The sequence below is a fragment of the Conger conger genome, chromosome 2, assembly GCF_963514075.1.
Source record: "Conger conger chromosome 2, fConCon1.1, whole genome shotgun sequence".
Classification (NCBI taxonomy): domain Eukaryota; kingdom Metazoa; phylum Chordata; class Actinopteri; order Anguilliformes; family Congridae; genus Conger; species Conger conger.
The window spans coordinates 87,156,059-87,173,522 of record NC_083761.1 but is presented as its reverse complement, the minus strand read 5'-3'; the positions used below and the strand labels follow the sequence as shown (position 1 = coordinate 87,173,522).

At 45.3% G+C, this 17,464-nt stretch overlaps 3 protein-coding genes across 4 annotated transcripts in view; 1 reads left to right on the top strand and 2 right to left on the bottom strand.

Annotated features, from left to right (window-relative positions):
* Positions 1-1,037: 1,037 nt before the first annotated feature.
* On the bottom strand, positions 1,038-4,137 carry LOC133122625 (zinc finger protein 883-like). Its single transcript, XM_061232703.1, has 2 exons — positions 3,925-4,137; positions 1,038-3,361 (listed from the first exon to the last, which is right to left on the bottom strand). The coding sequence occupies exons 1-2, from the start codon at positions 3,940-3,942 to the stop codon at positions 1,817-1,819; spliced, it is 1,563 nt and encodes a 520-aa protein (XP_061088687.1). The 5' UTR covers positions 3,943-4,137; the 3' UTR covers positions 1,038-1,816.
* A 1,263-nt stretch (positions 4,138-5,400) lies between these two features.
* On the top strand, positions 5,401-9,052 carry tk1 (thymidine kinase 1, soluble). Of its 2 annotated transcripts, XM_061232723.1 has the most exons (7): positions 5,401-5,610; positions 5,766-5,797; positions 6,049-6,162; positions 7,229-7,322; positions 7,826-7,915; positions 8,210-8,329; positions 8,830-9,052. In XM_061232723.1, the coding sequence occupies exons 1-7, from the start codon at positions 5,545-5,547 to the stop codon at positions 9,007-9,009; spliced, it is 696 nt and encodes a 231-aa protein (XP_061088707.1). In that variant the 5' UTR covers positions 5,401-5,544; the 3' UTR covers positions 9,010-9,052. The 2 variants fall into 2 exon arrangements, with proteins under 2 accessions (XP_061088707.1, XP_061088706.1); XM_061232722.1 differs by having other exon boundaries at positions 5,401-5,797.
* A 1,895-nt stretch (positions 9,053-10,947) lies between these two features.
* The window catches only part of LOC133122641 (synaptogyrin-2-like), a 6,759-nt gene continuing 242 nt past the window's right edge, over positions 10,948-17,464 (bottom strand). The window contains exons 1-4 of the mRNA XM_061232725.1: positions 17,427-17,464; positions 15,046-15,283; positions 13,107-13,243; positions 10,948-12,470 (exon numbers count right to left, since the gene is read on the bottom strand). The exon at positions 17,427-17,464 is cut by the window's right edge and continues 242 nt beyond it. Of these exons, the coding sequence (XP_061088709.1) occupies positions 12,282-12,470; positions 13,107-13,243; positions 15,046-15,283; positions 17,427-17,464 (602 nt within the window). The 3' untranslated portion in view covers positions 10,948-12,281. The remainder of the gene's footprint in view (positions 12,471-13,106; positions 13,244-15,045; positions 15,284-17,426) is intronic.

The following is a 17,464-nucleotide window of genomic DNA, read 5'->3' as shown; positions in this document are numbered from 1 at the left end:
CATCAACACATTCAATAACATGCAGGTCACTGATGTGTTCTGCCTGAAGATATCCTCCATCATCAGCCTCTGTTTTGATTTGGTCAGGATGCAGATGGGTTTCATATCCCAGCTCTGTAAAGTCTAGGCTCTCTGTCTTAATAAGATCCCCAGTGTGGGTGGAGTCCAGAACAGCTTGTTTTTACCACTGATGTGTGTGTGTGGTGTACATCACTGACCCCGCTGTGTGCTGTAACACACTCTGGCTCCAGTGTGTTGAGTCCTGGTGCAGCACACTCTGTCTCTGACTCCAGTCCACTGAGTTCCTCTTCTTTCAGTCTGATCCTGTGCTGCTCAGTGAGCTCTGGTAGTGTTGTCTCAGTGTCCTGTCTCAGACAGACTCCTGCCTGCATCATACTGCTGCTCAAAGGTGTGCAGAAGTGCAGCTCCTGGAGGGAAAAATGGGAAGGGATTTAGCCTGAATCACCCTGAAGTCTGTTGTAGTCTGTAGCCTAATGGCTAAGGTACATGACTGGGGCAGCCTGTAGCCTAGTGGCTAAGGTACATGACTGGGGCAGCCTGTAGCCTAGTGGCTAAGGTACATGACTGGGGCAGGAGCATTTGGGGGTTTGGTGTCTTGCTCAGAGACACTTCGACTTCGACTCCGGGCGGGGGATCGAACCGGCAACCCTCCGACTGCCAGACGACTGCTCTTACTGCCTGAGCCATGTCGCCCCTAAATACATAAATGCCTGAAGATTCTAACCACAGAAGCTTGAAATGGATTCTTCAGAATGTCTGGTCATTTCATCAGACGATTCTCAGGAAAGGTATTTTCCACATTCAGTTTAAATACCAGAGTGCATCATTGTTGCATACTGACTTCAGTTATTGATTTCATGTGTTCAGACAAATTTTAAATGCTTAAAATGATTAAAATAATTTGCACCCCATCGGAGTCAAATATATTTCTCGCACAAATAGTGTTGAGTTATGTGCAACACAAATGAAACTGCATTTATAAACAGGGATAGTAAAGGAGAAAGCAATGACACAGGGAAGGACACGAGAGTTTATATAGAAGGCCTTGGTAAGTGCACATCCACAGAGTCAAATAATTTCCTCCACAATTCATATCAAACAGAGACATAAACAGCGAAACAAAGTTCCCCAAATGATATGTCGAATGAAACATACTGTCTGAAGTCAGCTTCAGCTGACATGCACATTGCAGCATCTACATTGGTAAAAGAACTGAAAAAGCCAGTCGTGTCAGTTTCATTTTCAAAACACACGAGTTATCAACACACGAAACAGTGTTTTTCTTCAGTACATCCAACCACTTTTCACGTTCTTTCTTTCAAACAAATTTCAGTGGTGTCAGTTTCATCAACACAAAATAACATTTACCTGGAATTAAACATGTCGAAATATATATTGGTCTGGAAAGCGTTACAAAAGGCATTTCCAAGGCCCTGGCTCCACCAAGCCACAGTGAAAGGCATGATGTCCAAATGGAGAACACTTGGAACCGGTCGTGGCTTGCATGACAGAGCGCAGGGACAAATCCATAAAGTCACAAAAGGATCCCAGCAGAACATCCAAAGACCAGGAGGCCTCTCTATCCTCAGCGAAGGCCAGTGAACACTGGTGTTAAGTTGAATGGTCTTTTGTAAAAAATTCTGTCGATGCCATGCTGTCTATGAGCAGTGTGCTCTCGGGAAAAGCACTTCCCACACCAAGAACATGTGAAGGCTTTTCACCCTGAATGATTTATCATGTGGCTCGTTAAATGAGATGTGTGGGAAAGGCACTTCCCACTACGAACACATTTGCTTTATTTTTCGCCTGTATGAATTCTCAGGTGTCTATTTAAAGAAGATTTTGTATGAAAAGAATTCTTACAGTATGTGCACTGGTAGGGGTTTTCACCGGTATGAATTCTCTGGTGGGTATTTAACAGAGATTTTCTGGAAAAACACTTCCCACACTGAGAACATGTGTACGGCTTAGTATGAATTCTCTGGTGGCTGTTTAAATTAGATTTAAGGGAAAAGCACTTCCCACAATGAATACATTTGTAGGGCTTTTCACGTGTATGAACTCTTTGGTGTTCATTTAAAGAAGATTTTTGAATAAAACATTTTGCACACTGTGTACACTGGTAGGGCTTTTCACCTGTGTGAATTCTCAGGTGGTAACTTAAACTAGATGTTCGGCAAAAGCACTTCCCACAATGAATACATCTGTAGGGCTTTTCATCGGTATGAATTCTTTGGTGTTCATTTAAGTTAGATTTTTGAATAAAACATTTTGCACACTGTGTACACTTGTATGGCTTTTCACCAGTATGAATTTTCTGGTGGTTATTTAAAATAGATTTAGTTTTATAACTCTTCTCACACTGTGTACACGTGTAGGGCTTTTCACCAGTATGAATTTTCCGGTGGTTATTTAAAATAGATTTAGTTTTATAACTCTTCTCACACTGTGTACACTTGTAGGGCTTTTCACCAGTATGAATTCTCTGGTGGATACTTAAGTGACCCATTTGGGAAAAGCACTTTCCACATTGAATACACTTGTAGGGCTTTTCACCTGTATGAATTCTCAGGTGAGCCATTAAACATGATTTTTTCATAAAACATTTCTCACATTGTGTACATTTGTAGGGCTTTTCAACTGTATGAATTTCACCTTTATTACTTTGATTTATCTTGTTTTGAGATAAATTCGAAAGGCTTGGGCTTTTTTGGGAATTAACTATCATGGGTTCAGTGATCACAATCATTCTGTGACAATGCAGATGTTTGTGGCTACCATTTGTACATTTATTTGCAATTTTGGTCTGATTATTTTCATTGTTTTTGTCAAAATGATGAGTTAAGTCTGTACATTGGCTTGGCAGATAATGGGCTTCTTCTTTTGTACAGTTTGAAATTGGCTCTCCTGCACATTGCCATGGTTCATCCTGATCTTTGAGATCAACACCAGCTCCATCCATCACAGTGTTCATGAGATCACTCACTAAACTTTCACTGGATTCACACTTCACTTTATCAGATTTAATATCCACACACTCAATAACATGCAAGTCACTGATGTGTTCTGCATTAAGGTATCCTCCATCTTCAGTCTCTGTTTTCACTTGGTCAGGATGCACATCGCTGACCCCGCTGTGTGCAGTAACACACTCTGGCTCCAGTGTGTTGAGTCCTGGTGCAGCACACTCTGTCTCTGACTCCAGTCCACTGAGTTCCTCTTCTTTCAGTCTGATCCTGTGCTGCTCAGTGAGCTCTGGTAGTGTTGTCTCAGTGTCCTGTCTCAGACAGACTCCAGCCTGCATCATACTGCTGCTCAAAGGTGTGCAGAAGTGCAGCTCCTGGAGGGAAACAGGGGAAGGGATTTAGCCTGAGTCACACAGGTCCTACTATGGCACATGATGGGGAAATTCACCCTCAAAATAAATAATACAAAATGATTAGTGCGGGGGGTTTGTGTCAGGGTCTGTTTTGGTAAGAACTGGGTTGTTTTAAATGGAATCTATTGTGGCCTGCATGACTGTTCTCCTTTAAAGAGAGAGGGGAAATAATAATAATAATAATAATAATAATAATAATAATATGTTCTATGTATTGTTTTTCACGTTATTTTACTTATTATCTAGCACGGTTTCCTGTATCGTTTCCATCAAATCACAAAATAATTCCATGGCGCCGTTTTAAGTAACAAGCAATGCGCATGTGCACGCATCGCTTAAAATGTATCCATTCCTTCAATTCAGACACAATATACATAAAATAGGTTACAGGCGATACGACATTATCAAGGATATTTAAAATATTTCCATTTGTTCCACGAATTTAATGAACAACCGAAAATGCCCTTCCAAGATTGAGGCCATTGTATCTTGCGAACATTTGGCCTGGTACATTTTTAACTCACCGTTGCCTTATGGACCATCTCGTAGAAACGTAGCGTTGCACCATTACGCACTTTTCAATCAATATAATGAAGTGTGGAATCACGTTGTTAAAATGCAAATACATATCTAGTGCAAACATTAACGAAGAAATATAAATTAAGCTATCAAGATGGAAGATTGTTTTATAAGCAAAACATAAATGTTCAGTAGCAATAGAAAAAAAACACACATTCACTGACGATTCGCTGAATTTACCGTTTGCTTGATGTGAAGTAATCGACGAATTCCACGAACATGTTCAAAGCAGTGTATCGCACAACCATTCTTTACAGAGCGGAACACACACTTTGCCTAACAGAGTCACATCCGAAAAGACGTTTCGCAAACCGAGTTTCAAAATAAAAGTGCTATATTTTTTAGGAACGTGCAAATAATGTGCGAGTAGAAATACGTCAATTTGATATTTCCAAGTATAAATTTTACCCTCCAAAAATGGTTTGTCGCGCCTTAACTCAAGAATCAGTGAAAATGCCCTGCCTTCACATACAAATAATTAAATACTTTAAATATCTTGGTGTTCATATCCATCCCTCGCCCCGTTTAATTGCATTTCTAAAAGGTTTTATTTTTTATTTTTTATGAACATATGCAATGTAGGCCATGAATAATTCATCATTAAAACAGCACAAACGTGCATATTAGTTAATTCGCAAATGTTTTAAGTTCATTTTTCCAATTCAGTGTGATGAATCACCCAATGGCTGGGGAATTAGAGTTGTCATTTTTTCTTTAATTCACGAAGTAGGCTATTAAAATATAAATATATATAATTCTATAGAATTGAGGGAAGGTTGAATGCAGCCAAATGCTGTATTGTATTACGATATACATTACTATACTTACCTTGCAGCTGTATGCGGTGAACGCAGTCTAGTTTGCCAAGTCAGCTGCGTAGCTAAATTTAAAGCTAAACTTAAATTGTGTACTGTACCTAGCTAGTTAGCCTCGGTGATTTGATTCCACATTTTAATCGAAAAGCCTGAAATTGGCTTAGCTTAACGTCACTGGTAGTTAAGTAACTGCCAGGTTACCGCGACCACTGCTCCGTGTCTACCGTACATTACTGTCATTAATGAGTTATCTTAAAAGTGCGTATTTCTGCATTTTGCAGTAACTTGAAATCCAATTACCGCTTAGGTTTTCTTTTCGTTAACTTAGCTTGGGTTATACATTGAAGTCAACGGGAAGAAAGCTCGTTTTCGCTCAGCAACCGTACTCCCGGGTGCTTCGCTGCTCAGCGCAACGCATGCATTCGTTTCATTTTGGAGGGTCTCTCCCTCAGTCGTGAAGGGATTGGTCGAGACTTGCGCCGACATCCTTCGCGGGTAAAGTCAGTGGTTGATGAAGAATAAACACGGTGGATCGGCTGCTGTCCGTAGAATGAATCGAGGCGCAGGCAGTCACCGAATGAATGATCTGTGAATGATCATTGAATACAAGACAGTGACGTTTTGGCTACGCAGGTTCCAGTATTTAAACTCTGCCGACTGGCGCGATATTTGAGTTCAGCTTCGGATCCGGCGGCTTTTTAAATTGTGTGGTGTGTGCATTGTACGCAAAGAAGGGCGCGGGAACACAAAATGGACTGTTTGAACGTTTCGCAGGTTTTACCAAATTCTCCAAGAAAAACCAGGGGTCAAATCCAGGTAAAGTCGCGATTTAGCCTCAAATGTTTGGAAGTTATATAGCTGGTTGTGCCAGATTTGTGTATTTTTTTTTTGCAAGCTTAGCTATCGGTTTACCAAATGAAAGAATATCCCCCTCTAAAGTTGTGTGCCATCATTTGTTTCCCCTCTTGCAGGTGATTTTCGGGCCAATGTTTTCAGGAAAAAGGTGAGACTCGTTTGCTAAATGCCGAACGCTAGCTAGCTAGATGGCAATATTTGGGTATGCAGCCCGGCTGACTGTAAAAAAAATATCGCGCCAAATTACCGTCTTTGTGCATGTTAGCCAAAAGACTAGCGCTACATTTGGGTAGTTGGCGAGCAACTGCAAACTAACACTGTGCAACTGTTGTCAGTGCTAACCGTTCTGATCATTTTAAAACTTTTTACTTATTTATTTTTATTTCCCCCCCCCCCCAGCACGGAGTTGATGCGTCGCGTCCGTCGCTTCCAGGTCGCTCAGTACAAGTGTCTTGTGATCAAATATGCCAAAGACACCCGGTATTCCAACTGCGACATGGCGACCCACGACAAGTGAGATTTTATTATTTTTTTTATTTGCTATTTTTATTATTGTCGGACAAGAAGGATACGACGAAAATGTATACCCATAGATAAGGGCTCAGAAAAGGCAACACATAAAATAAAAAAATAAAATGAAATGAAAAAAGTTTTCTAACTTTTTAGAGGAAAATAGGGTGAAATATTGTGTAAAGTTATTAAATGTAACCCATGTATTAGAGATGCAGGAAATAATTACGGACTATATATATATATATATATATATATATATATATATATATATATATATATATATATATATATATAAAATCACATCAGGTTTGATGAACTCATTTGACTGTAGTCAACCAGATGCATGTAAAGTATTTTTAGTTGGCTAGGTAAGCAGTGTTTGGATAGTGAACTTTTGGTCACTTTTTCTCTGTTTGTTTCTTTATTCAAAAACGGGTAGCAGTTGAAATTGTACTTCCCTCTAGGGTCTTTCAGCGCACTTATCCCTGGTTATGGGGATGCACTTTGTTGTACGTCGCTCTGGATAAGAGCGTCTGCCAAATGCCATTAATGTGATGTAATGTAAAGGTCAGCCGCAAACCTGTGACTGTTATTGCCTGATTTTTTTCCCATAAAATGTATGAATGTGGCAGTTATGAAGAGCACATGACCATGCCATAAGGGCTTGTTGATGGAAGTTAGAAATATAATTTGGTAATTTAGTAATTCAGATTTTTAAAATTATTTTTAATCGCAAACCTCTGTGCTTTGTGGTCTAAAATACCAAGTTGAACCGGATCATTTAAGCAGTTCTTGAATTGTATTACATTACAGGCATTTGGCAGACGCTCTTATCCAGAGCAACGCACAACTAAGTGCAAAGTGCATATCCATAACCATTTTAAATTGTCATTTGGCAGATGCTTTTAATCCAAAGTGATTTACAAGTCCATATGTTCTTCCAAAAGTTAAAGGCATCAAGGCGTGTGTGTGTGCAGGGCGTGTGTGAGGTGTGTGCGGGGCGTGTGTGTGTGTGCAGGGCGTGTGTGAGGTGTGTGCGGGGCGTGATCTCTCCTCTCCTCGGCAGGTACACGATGGCGGCCGTGTCGGCTGACCGCCTGGGCGACATCTACACGCACGCGCTGGGAGCCGCGGTCATCGGGATCGACGAAGGACAGTTCGTAAGTGTCGGAGCCGACCGCAGATGTGGACGTTTGTCTGTGTTGGTGAAAAATGAATCCCGTGTGCAGTGATTCTCTGTAACAGGAATCTGCGTTTTGACCCAATATGACGTTTACAACAATACGTCATCCAAGGCATGTTCATGAGAACGATTAACTGATATCTCAAGAATTAAAAAAAAATCTGTGTGTGTGTCGAGGAATAATTAGGCCCAGAATGCTTCAGGCCGGCTCGGACCTCAGTCTCCGGTCCGGCTTTATGTTCTGATCAAGTGCAGGCGTTCGTAGTCAAACTGAACACGACGGGCCATTTGTGCTTAACCGGGGGGATGGGAGCCCCCAGTTCACACCGTCTTTCCAAATTCCTCTCCCGTTTGACTGCGTTGCGTCGTGCGCGGGAGCCCCAGTGTGGCTCTCTGTCTTTCGGGCCGGCTGCAGTCCGGACGGGGTCGGTGGGTCGTTCGGGAGTGTGACCCCCCCCCCTCCCGCTTCCTCTCCCAAAGTTCCCAGACACGGTGGAGTTCTGCGAGGACATGGCGAACCGCGGCAAGACCGTGATCGTGGCTGCGCTGGACGGAACCTTCCAGAGAAAGGTACGGAGGGATTTGCCCTCCCGACGCCGGGGACCCCGCGCCCCTGGCCGCAGGAACCCCGTCTGCAGGGCCAGGTCACATGTCCAGTCTGACTGGAATGTTCTCAACTGAACATTCCAACCTTGATGTCACAATCGCTGCTGGTAACTGAAGGCAATGAGCTCTAGAACAATGCATTTGTTTTATTTATTTTTTTCGTCACCACTTGGACCTGGGGTTTAATCCTTATGCATGGGACTGATTGCAGTGCGCTTAGCCCGATTTTAAACCCCCCCCCCCCCCCTCTCTCTCCAGCCATTTGGGAACATCCTGAGTCTGGTGCCCCTGGCGGAGAGTGTGGTGAAACTGAACGCCGTGTGCATGCATTGCTATAGGGAGGCCGCCTACACCAAGAGACTGGGGGCCGAGACTGAGGTGAGCTGGAACATGCGCACGCACACACACACACGCTCGCTCGCACGCTCTCTCACACTCGCGCACACACACGCGCACTCGCACACGCTCTCTCAGACTCACTCACTCACACACTCTTACCTCTTAAAAACCTGTCCAGTGAGAATCGACTGCAAGAAAGTGGAGAAATTTGTGTGAGTGTGACTGTGAGTGTGACTGTGAGTGTGACTGTGAGTGTGACTGTGAGTGTGACTGCGTGAGAGCGTGTGTGACTGCGTGAGAGTGTGACTGCGTGAGAGCGTGTGTGACTGTGAGCGTGACGGTTGTCCCGGTGTGCAGGTGGAGGTGATCGGCGGAGTGACTGAGTGAGCGTGTGTGACGGCGTTCCCGGTTGTCCCGGTGTGCAGGTGGAGGTGATCGGCGGAGTGACTGTGTGAGTGTGTGTGACTGCGTGAGCGTGTGTGTGTGAGTGTGACTGACTGCGTGAGCGTGACGGCGGTCCCGGTTGTCCCGGTGTGCAGGTGGAGGTGATCGGCGGGGCGGATATGTACCAGGCGGCGTGCCGCTCCTGTCACGGGGAGCTCACAGCCGGGAAGGAGAACAGCGCCCCCCAGAGGGAGGAGACGCCCCCACACGCGCTGCCAGGGAAACAGCTGGACCCCAGCGCCCCGCGAAAGCTGTTCGCCTCCCTGTACCTCTGAGCGCTCTGACGGGCTCGCCCCGGATCAGAACCGCCCGGGGTAGGTGATGGGGTAGGTGCAGGGGCCGGGGTAGGGGCTAGGGTAGGTGCAGGGGCCGGGGTAGGGGCCGGGGCCGGTGTCTGTTCCACGCTGCTCATACTGAAGGTCGTCGGGTCAGGTGTCATAACGTAACACAAGATGAGGGCGAGTACGGCCCACCTTAACTAACGTCCCCCACACCGGGCCCCCCACACCGGGCCCCCAGGAGAAGTGCCCCTGCATCAGACCAACCGTCCAGACGCAGCAAGTCTTCAGCTGCTTTTACAGCGTTATCCATATGGATCGGAATCAAAATTTTGAAAAACCTCAAAGGCAATGCACAGAGAAATGTGTATGAACGTTGTTTTAATACCCTGCTTCATATACCCTGCTTCAGTATTATGTTGTATTGTATATATTTACTTATTTTTACCTCGATTTTTTGGTATCAGTCTTTATGTTGTTTCCATGCACCCACAAACCACAGCAAATTACTTGTACATAAAACTACCTGGCGAATAAAGAGATTCTGATTCTGATTTAAAGGTCCCATGTCTTATCTTTTCCTCTATTTACTTTTTACGAATTTTTATTTGATACTCCATATCCATGAAACGTTTGTGTGGTTTTAAGTGCCAAAAACAATCTGTCAGGTTGATAACGCATCCAGTCTCCAGCATCTCATGAGCTTTTCCAAGAACAGGCTGTTTTAGTGACTGCCTTTAAGGCTCATTAATGTCAATTAACCTCTGTTCTGATTGGCTGGATCGCTCCACCACAAACCGAACACCGTCTGGGCCTAGCACGTGCCTTTCCTCTGGCCGCGCTGCGAATGACCGTGTAGTTTGTTACGGAAGTCCAAACGCATTGTTAATGGCACTGTTTCATAGAACGGAGTGTTGATTTCTTTGGGGACTGCCTTTTGATAATGAATAGGTTTTTTTTTGTTGTTTTTGTTCTGTATTTTAATCCAAATGGCAAAGCAAATGTTATTTCTATAATATGCCTCTAAAAAGGACTCTTTCTGTCGAGCTGGAGCCTTGCAGGGGCGACATGGCTCAGGCGGTAAGAGCAGTCGTCTCATTGGCTCAGGCGGTAAGAGCAGTCGTCTCATTGGCTCAGGCGGTAAGAGCAGTCGTCTCATTGGCTCAGGCGGTAAGAGCAGTCGTCTGGCAGTCGGAGGGTTGCTGGTTCAATCCCCTGCCCGGGCTGTGTCGAAGTGTCCCTGAGCAAGACACCTAACCCCCAAATGCTCCTGACGAGCTGGTCGGTGCATTGCATGGCAGCCAATCGCCGTCGGTGTGTGAGTGTGAGTGTGTGTATGAATGTGTGAATGACAAGCATCAATGGTACAGCGCTTTGGATAAAGGCCCTATATACATGCCAACCATTTACCGTTTACCATTTTTGCAGTGCCCCTTCTCACCACTAGGGGGCCTAAGAGGGCCGCATGTGATCCTTCCAACGTCGGTTCGAAGCCGCGTCTTGGAACTTGTTCTCGAATCCCAATTACCGGTAGTGATGGTTATGTCCGCATTAGATTGCTCCGTTTAGAACATTCTAATCACATATTTGTCATCTTTCACCTTAAAAGGGTAATTTATTGGTCAACAGAGTGTATTTAAATGGAAATTAAAACTTACTTAAACCTTTGTTGATTAGTGATTTTTAAGCGATCCAACCTCCTGCCGATTTTCACTCCAACCCCAAACAAAGCTCACCTCCTTCTGCAGTTGGAGATGCTGTGGAGTTGTTAATAAAAGTCTGCCGGGAACAGGAACATCCAGAGAATCTCCAGAGAGTAGGGCAGCCCTGATTTTAGGAATTCAAAGATAGTTTGTTTTTGTTTAAAAAAAAAACGAATGGCTTTGTTTTTAAAAATGTTCTATTGAAATAAATGAAAACAGGCGCCAGCAAAACTCTGGTTTTCTTCAGTTTTATGTACACTAGAATTGTTCAATTAACACCGAGACCGTGATAACCATTGACAGCCTTTACACTGAACATATGTACGCCAAAAAAGAACCATGTATTTGTTCCACACAGCAAATCACATTATGGTAAATATTTGATTTAAAAATAAGTAAAGGCACCAGGTAGTTAAACTAATCACCAAAACGATTTAAGAAAATGGTCACAAAAGACCCCTGTGATTCCATACACAGCTTCTGCATTTGATTTGTGATCGACAGCGTACAAAAGACAACAAACTAACAAACTACCACCAGCCACTACAAATGTTTGCGGTTATCAACCCCCCCGACTTCTTTTTTTTTTTTGTAATTAAAAAAAAATGAACGTTAATTACGGCCTTTTCCCCACCGGCAGTTTGGCAGAAAGGCGCCCTCTGCTGCAAAAAAAAAAGGTTAATCTTCATGGAAAGTCATGGAAAAGTATATAATTTAATGTTTCATTGTGTTGCCATTATTAGGTGGCAAGTAAATCCAAGTCGTATTACGAATTTAAGTTACTTATAAATACCTGCCAGTTTCTCCCTCGTGTCGGCCGCTCAGGCTGTTTGACAAATTGCATTCCTTCGTATCGAGCCACCGAAGAAAAAAAAAAAATACTAATTCCATGTTATAAAAATACTCTGTAGAGCCCCGCATTCCTATATAAGGAGCATGTTTTCGGCATGCGATTCATCTGCCCTTCATAGCGGAGCGCGTACGCGCAGTTATCCGCGATTATCCAGCCATAGGTCTACTAGTTTTCTCACTACTGCAATCTGATCTACATTCACAGCATTCAGTCAAAGAAACCCTGAGGAAAAGTGCTCACTTTGTGGTTGGAGAAGAAACCCATGAATGTTGTCCGATCGAACGATTTAAAAAGTGCTTTTCAGAGGCGCGCTCCTGTCCTGCAACCGCTCTGAAGAGCAGGTTTTGTTTTAGGTTTTTTTTTTTTTTTTGGGGAATGTTTTTTTTTTTTTTTAGTCAAGAGTTCTGGAACTCCCCTGCTTTCAGTCAAAGAGTAGTGATTGTGACATCAGCATCAGAATGTTTCGTTAAGAACGCTCTAATCGCATGCTTCTGATCTCGCGTCTTAAAGGCGTGAGATCGGAACCAAAAGGAAAAGCGAGACTCTGTCCGGAGTGGAACACGAACACGGACAAATGCAGGCGCCCGGCCCCCAGCACAGCTCAATTACCATCAGACTTGAAAAGAAATACAGGAAAACACACAGTGCATGCACTAGCCCCTGCCAGCAGAGTCCTCATTGGCCGGCTGTGAGGGAGTGTGTCGGGGGAGCTCCTAGAAGACGGGGGAGGGGAGCTCCTCTTGGGGCTCGGGGTTCGAGCTGAAGGGGGCCTGCTGGAAGCGCTCGGGGGCGTCGCCGGGGTACGGGGGCGGGGCTTGGCTCTGGGCGGAGTCGGCGTAGTCCTGGCCGATGACGGCCACGCCCAGGAGGAACCGCCGCAGGGCGAAGAACACCAGGAGGCACTGAGGAGTTAAACACACCTGAGCTCACGGTCTAAGGTGAGACGTGATTTTTTTTTCTGCAGCCTATTCAAGACTTGGGAAGCTTTTAGGTTTGTGGGTTCTTGCAAATTAAGGACTTAGAAATAATTGGCGTGTCACTAAGGGGGTGTGTCACTGAGGGGGCGTGTCATTAAGGGGGCGTGTCACTAACGGGGTGTGTCATTAAGGGGGTGTGTCACTGAGGGGGCGTGTCATTAAGGGGGTGTGTCATTAAGGGGCCGTGTCACTAACGGGGTGTGTCATTAAGGGGGCGTGTCACTAAGGGGGTGTGTCATTAAGGGGGTGTGTCACTGAGGGGGCGTGTCACTAAGGGGGTGTGTCACTGAGGGGGCGTGTCACTAAGGGGGCGTGTCACTGTAGAGGCGTGTCACTAAGGGGGCGTGTCACTGTGGAGGTGTGTCACTAAGGGGGCGTGTCACTGTGGAGGTGTGTCACTAAGGGTATCATTAAGGGGGCGTGTCACTATATGGGGTGTGTCATTAAGGGGGCGTGTCATTAAGGGGGCGTGTCACAATATGGGGTGTGTCATTAAGGGGGTGTGTCATTAAGGGGGCGTGTCATTAAGGGGGTGTGTCATTAAGGGGGCGTGTCACTCACCCAGGAGAGGATGGAGAAGAAGGAGAAGGCGATAGCAGCCCGGGCGGCCGCCACCGGGAGCCAGTCTTTGTGGCTCGTCTGTGACCACTGATTCACCAGCAGGCAGAAGCAGACGAACCACAGCCCTGCCCAGACACCTGAGGAGGAACACAGAGTTCACCTGTGAACTAAAATCAGTCACATGACTTGGGGCCCAACGCGTTCATCTATACACGGCTCATCTATAGCTCCTCCTCCAGTATCCCACGGAAAGCCCTCAATGTTAATTATGCAAACACAGCAATGACCATAAACTCGACACACAGCAATGACCATAAACTCGACACACATCAATGACCATAAACTCGACACACAGCAATGACCATAAACTCGACACACATCAATGACCATAAACTCGACACACATCAATGACCATAAACTCGACACACAGCAATGACCATAAACTCAACACACAGCAATGACCATAAACTCGACACACATCAATGACCATAAACTCGACACACATCAATGACCATAAACTCGACACACAGCAATGACCATAAACTCGACACACAGCAATGACCATAAACTCGACACACAGCAATGACCATAAACTCAACACACAGCAATGACCATAAACTCAACACACATCAATGACCATAAACTCGACACACAGCAATGACCATAAACTCGACACACAGCAATGACCATAAACTCGACACACAGCAATGACCATAAACTCGACACACGGCAATGACCATAAACTCGACACACGGCAATGACCATAAACTCGACACACAGCAATGACACAGCTTAGTGTTAGGGAACCGGGGGCAGGACCTGTGCACTGCAATGGCGTTTGGCAGAGCAGCTCCCGTTTGGCAACTAATCTTACATCACATTACATTATTGGCAGACGCTCTTATCCAGAGCGACGTACAGTTGATTAGACTAAGCAGGAGACAATCCTCCCCTGGAGCAATGCAGGGTCAAGGGCCTTGCTCAAGGGCCCAACGGCTGTGCGGATCTTATTGTGGCTACACTGGGATTCAAACTCCAAACCTTCCCTGTCCCAGTCATTCACCTTAACCACTATGCTGCAGGCCAACCTTAAGGGGCAATTGATATTTCTCTTGTTGTAGCATTGGCAACCATTTTAGCCCCAGTTGTTGGCATTTTAAAAAGACACACGCCTTTAATGTTATCCCTTTATTATGACACCTCACAGACAGTGGGGTGGCACTGCACTTTTATTATGACATCATCTGATGGGAGACCTGGGGAGGGGGGGGGCTGTTTATTATGACATCATATTACAGAGTGAGGTGGGGGCAGACACTTTATTATGACATCATCATTTGGGCGGCGTATGCTGGGTTTTGTGGTGTGGAGGTGTAACCGGTAAGAAATTACAGCTCCACGAGGGGATTTGAACCCAGGCCTCTCACTCGTCCAAATATTTGTTGGACGAAGACAAAGTTGCCCTAGCCAAGGGCAACGACGCTCTTTTGAATTCAAGGGTTACGTCATCAGGGAGTGTTGTCGCGGTAACCTGCTGCCAGCCTTTGTCTTTCACTGCACTTCACCGTGCTTACTAGCGAGCTAACCACACTAACCACGCTAACCATGCTAACCACGCTAACCACACTAACCATGCTAACCACGCTAACCATGCTAACCACGCTAACCATGCTAACCATGCTAACCACGCTAACCACACTAACCATGCTAACCATGCTAACCATGCTAACCACGCTAACCACGCTAACCACACTAACCACGCTAACCACGCTAACCACACTAACCACGCTAACCACGCTAACCATACTAACCACACTAACCACGCTAACCACGCTAACCATGCTAACCATGCTCCAGAGGCAGCAGCTGCCTTCCAGGCGTCACTGAGGAAAAGTAAAAAAAAAAAAAAGGACCACGGACAACAGACAGGACGACTCACCGGAGAAGACGAGGTCGGCCATGACGATGTGCTTCCTCTCGCGGGCGTTGCTGATGTGGGGGAAGTAGGCGTCCAGCACCAGGAAGGCCACGCAGGCCATGAAGGCCAGCACGCCCACGCCCACGGCGTAGTGGCACGCCGCGTCGTTCTGGTTGAACACGCACACCGGGTCGGGGCTGTGGATCTGGTTCAGGAAGCCCTCGCCCGTGATGCTGCCGAACACCACCACCGCACACAGCTGGGGACGGAGACGCACGCATGTCACTCGGAGCACCGCCCTGCGTGACGCAACGGCAGCCATTTTGTGCCAGAACGCTCACCACACACCAGGTGGAGAGAGAGAGATAACTTTTTTTTTTTTTTTTTTTGCCGCAGGTTGGGAAGTTAGCCAGGACACTGGGGAACCCCCTGCTCTTAATGGGATCTTTACTGACCTCAGTGAGTCAGTACCACGGTTTTACTCCTCCTCTGAAAGATGGCGTCTCCTACAGCACAGCGTCCCTCTCACCGTGTTTGGGCTTTGGGGGTAATTGAACCAGAGGGAAGCCCACACCTGCTTAGCTTCAGTGGGAGCAGGGTGCATGATGGGAAGGCTGCTTTATTAAAGGTACAGTAGGTAATTTTGGACTTCTAACAGTCAAGAGAGGAATTGCAGCAACAAAAACCCTCAAACCACAACACTGTAATCCCTCCCCCTTCTCTGAACGCGCTGACGTAGAAACGCCATTGGCTGTGGCCAATTGGAACCAACCAATGAACTTGAATTATGGAACAGTTATACAATGTTTTGGGTCGTCAACTGTATATTTTAAATATATATATATTAATGATGTGCCCCCCCCCCCCCCAAACTCTGAATTCAGGCGCTCATTCTAGCACATAATAGTGGTATTATAGGCCTAATCGCCCCCAGCCATCTTTCATGAACAATGAGGAAAGGGAAACTTATCAAGCATTTTTAGTTTCTGGGAAACTTACGAAAATTTAAATGACACGGGGTAGGCGATTTTTTTAAATAAACGGAAAGTACCGCGCAGCCCCAGAACAAGAGCAGCAGTCAAATGTTCTGGCCACTTGCGGTCCAGTCATCCGTGCCAGAACACATCGCGTTACAGTGGCGTGAAGTTGACATTCGCGAGCACCTGGGGAAACTCACACAAGAAGTGCCACTTCCTCTTTTGGTTTCACATGACAGATAGAAAGGGGAATCGACGATTGAAAGCCAAATGTAAAAAATCTGATAACTTTTAAAAAGCGCTAGTCTAACCCATTATAAAGTGCTTGCAAGAGATTGGGACACTAATGCAGCCCACCTAACGTGACATACAGGGGCGACATGGCTCAGGCAGTAAGAGCAGTCGTGTATGAATGGGTGAATGGAGACGCATCAAATTGTACAGCGCTTTGGATAAAGGTGCTATATAAATGCCTGCCATTTACCATTTACATACGAAAGCCTTAGACTGTAATGGCACTTATGTATAGATATTGTTACTTGTATAGGTATTGTTGTTTTTATTGGCTGTTGTATTGTTGTATTCTAGCTGCCAACTGTGGTATGCTAGTTTGAAAGTTGATTGTACTCTTCAAGGGTTCTGATTTTATGTATGTTTACACTAGGACTCGGAACACTACTGTCCTCTCAGGTCCACTTTTGCACTTGTTCTTGTGTTTGATTTGCACTTTGTTGTACGTCGCTCTGGATAAGAGCGTCTGCTAAATGCCATGTAATGTAATGTAATGTAATGTAATGTTATGAAAGGATAGAGATTTCATAGAATTAGAACTAACGTAATTCCCCACCTGTGAAATACTGAACGCTGTCTATAAAACCTGGATGGAGACAAGTGACGTCCAGTGTTGTTGTCTGTGCGTCTATAGGCTGTTCGTTACGATGTCCGATTAAGCAACTCCACATGATTTAGACATTTAAATGTTGTACTATCGCCAACATAATATGCTAAACTTATAAAAGCTGAAGTCGCAAAATCGTATGTGTGGTTAACTATAACACGATCCAGTGATTTGTAGTTATAATGTCTAAGACGACCACGAAAGTTTCGCCCAATGGGGGTTTCGTTGCCTCGCGAACAGGCGGATACATGTAGGCGAATACAGGTTGCAAGTTCACTGTTTATTCGTAGCTTAATTTGCGTGAAAAATGTATGAACCGTCAACAGCTAGACAGCCTACTACATTGTTGGACAAATGCTCACGTTGCGCAGCTACACTTTCTGAACTCGCTCACTAACCAGTCGGCCTGCCCAATTCCAAGTAAATACTTGTAAATCGAACTAACTTATAAACACGAGCACCGGTTCGTAAAATGACTGGACACACACTAGGACACACTCGTCGCCAAAGCTTCTGCTGTCACTCACCCAACTCAGAAGCCGCGTGATAGTCTGGGGCTGTTTAA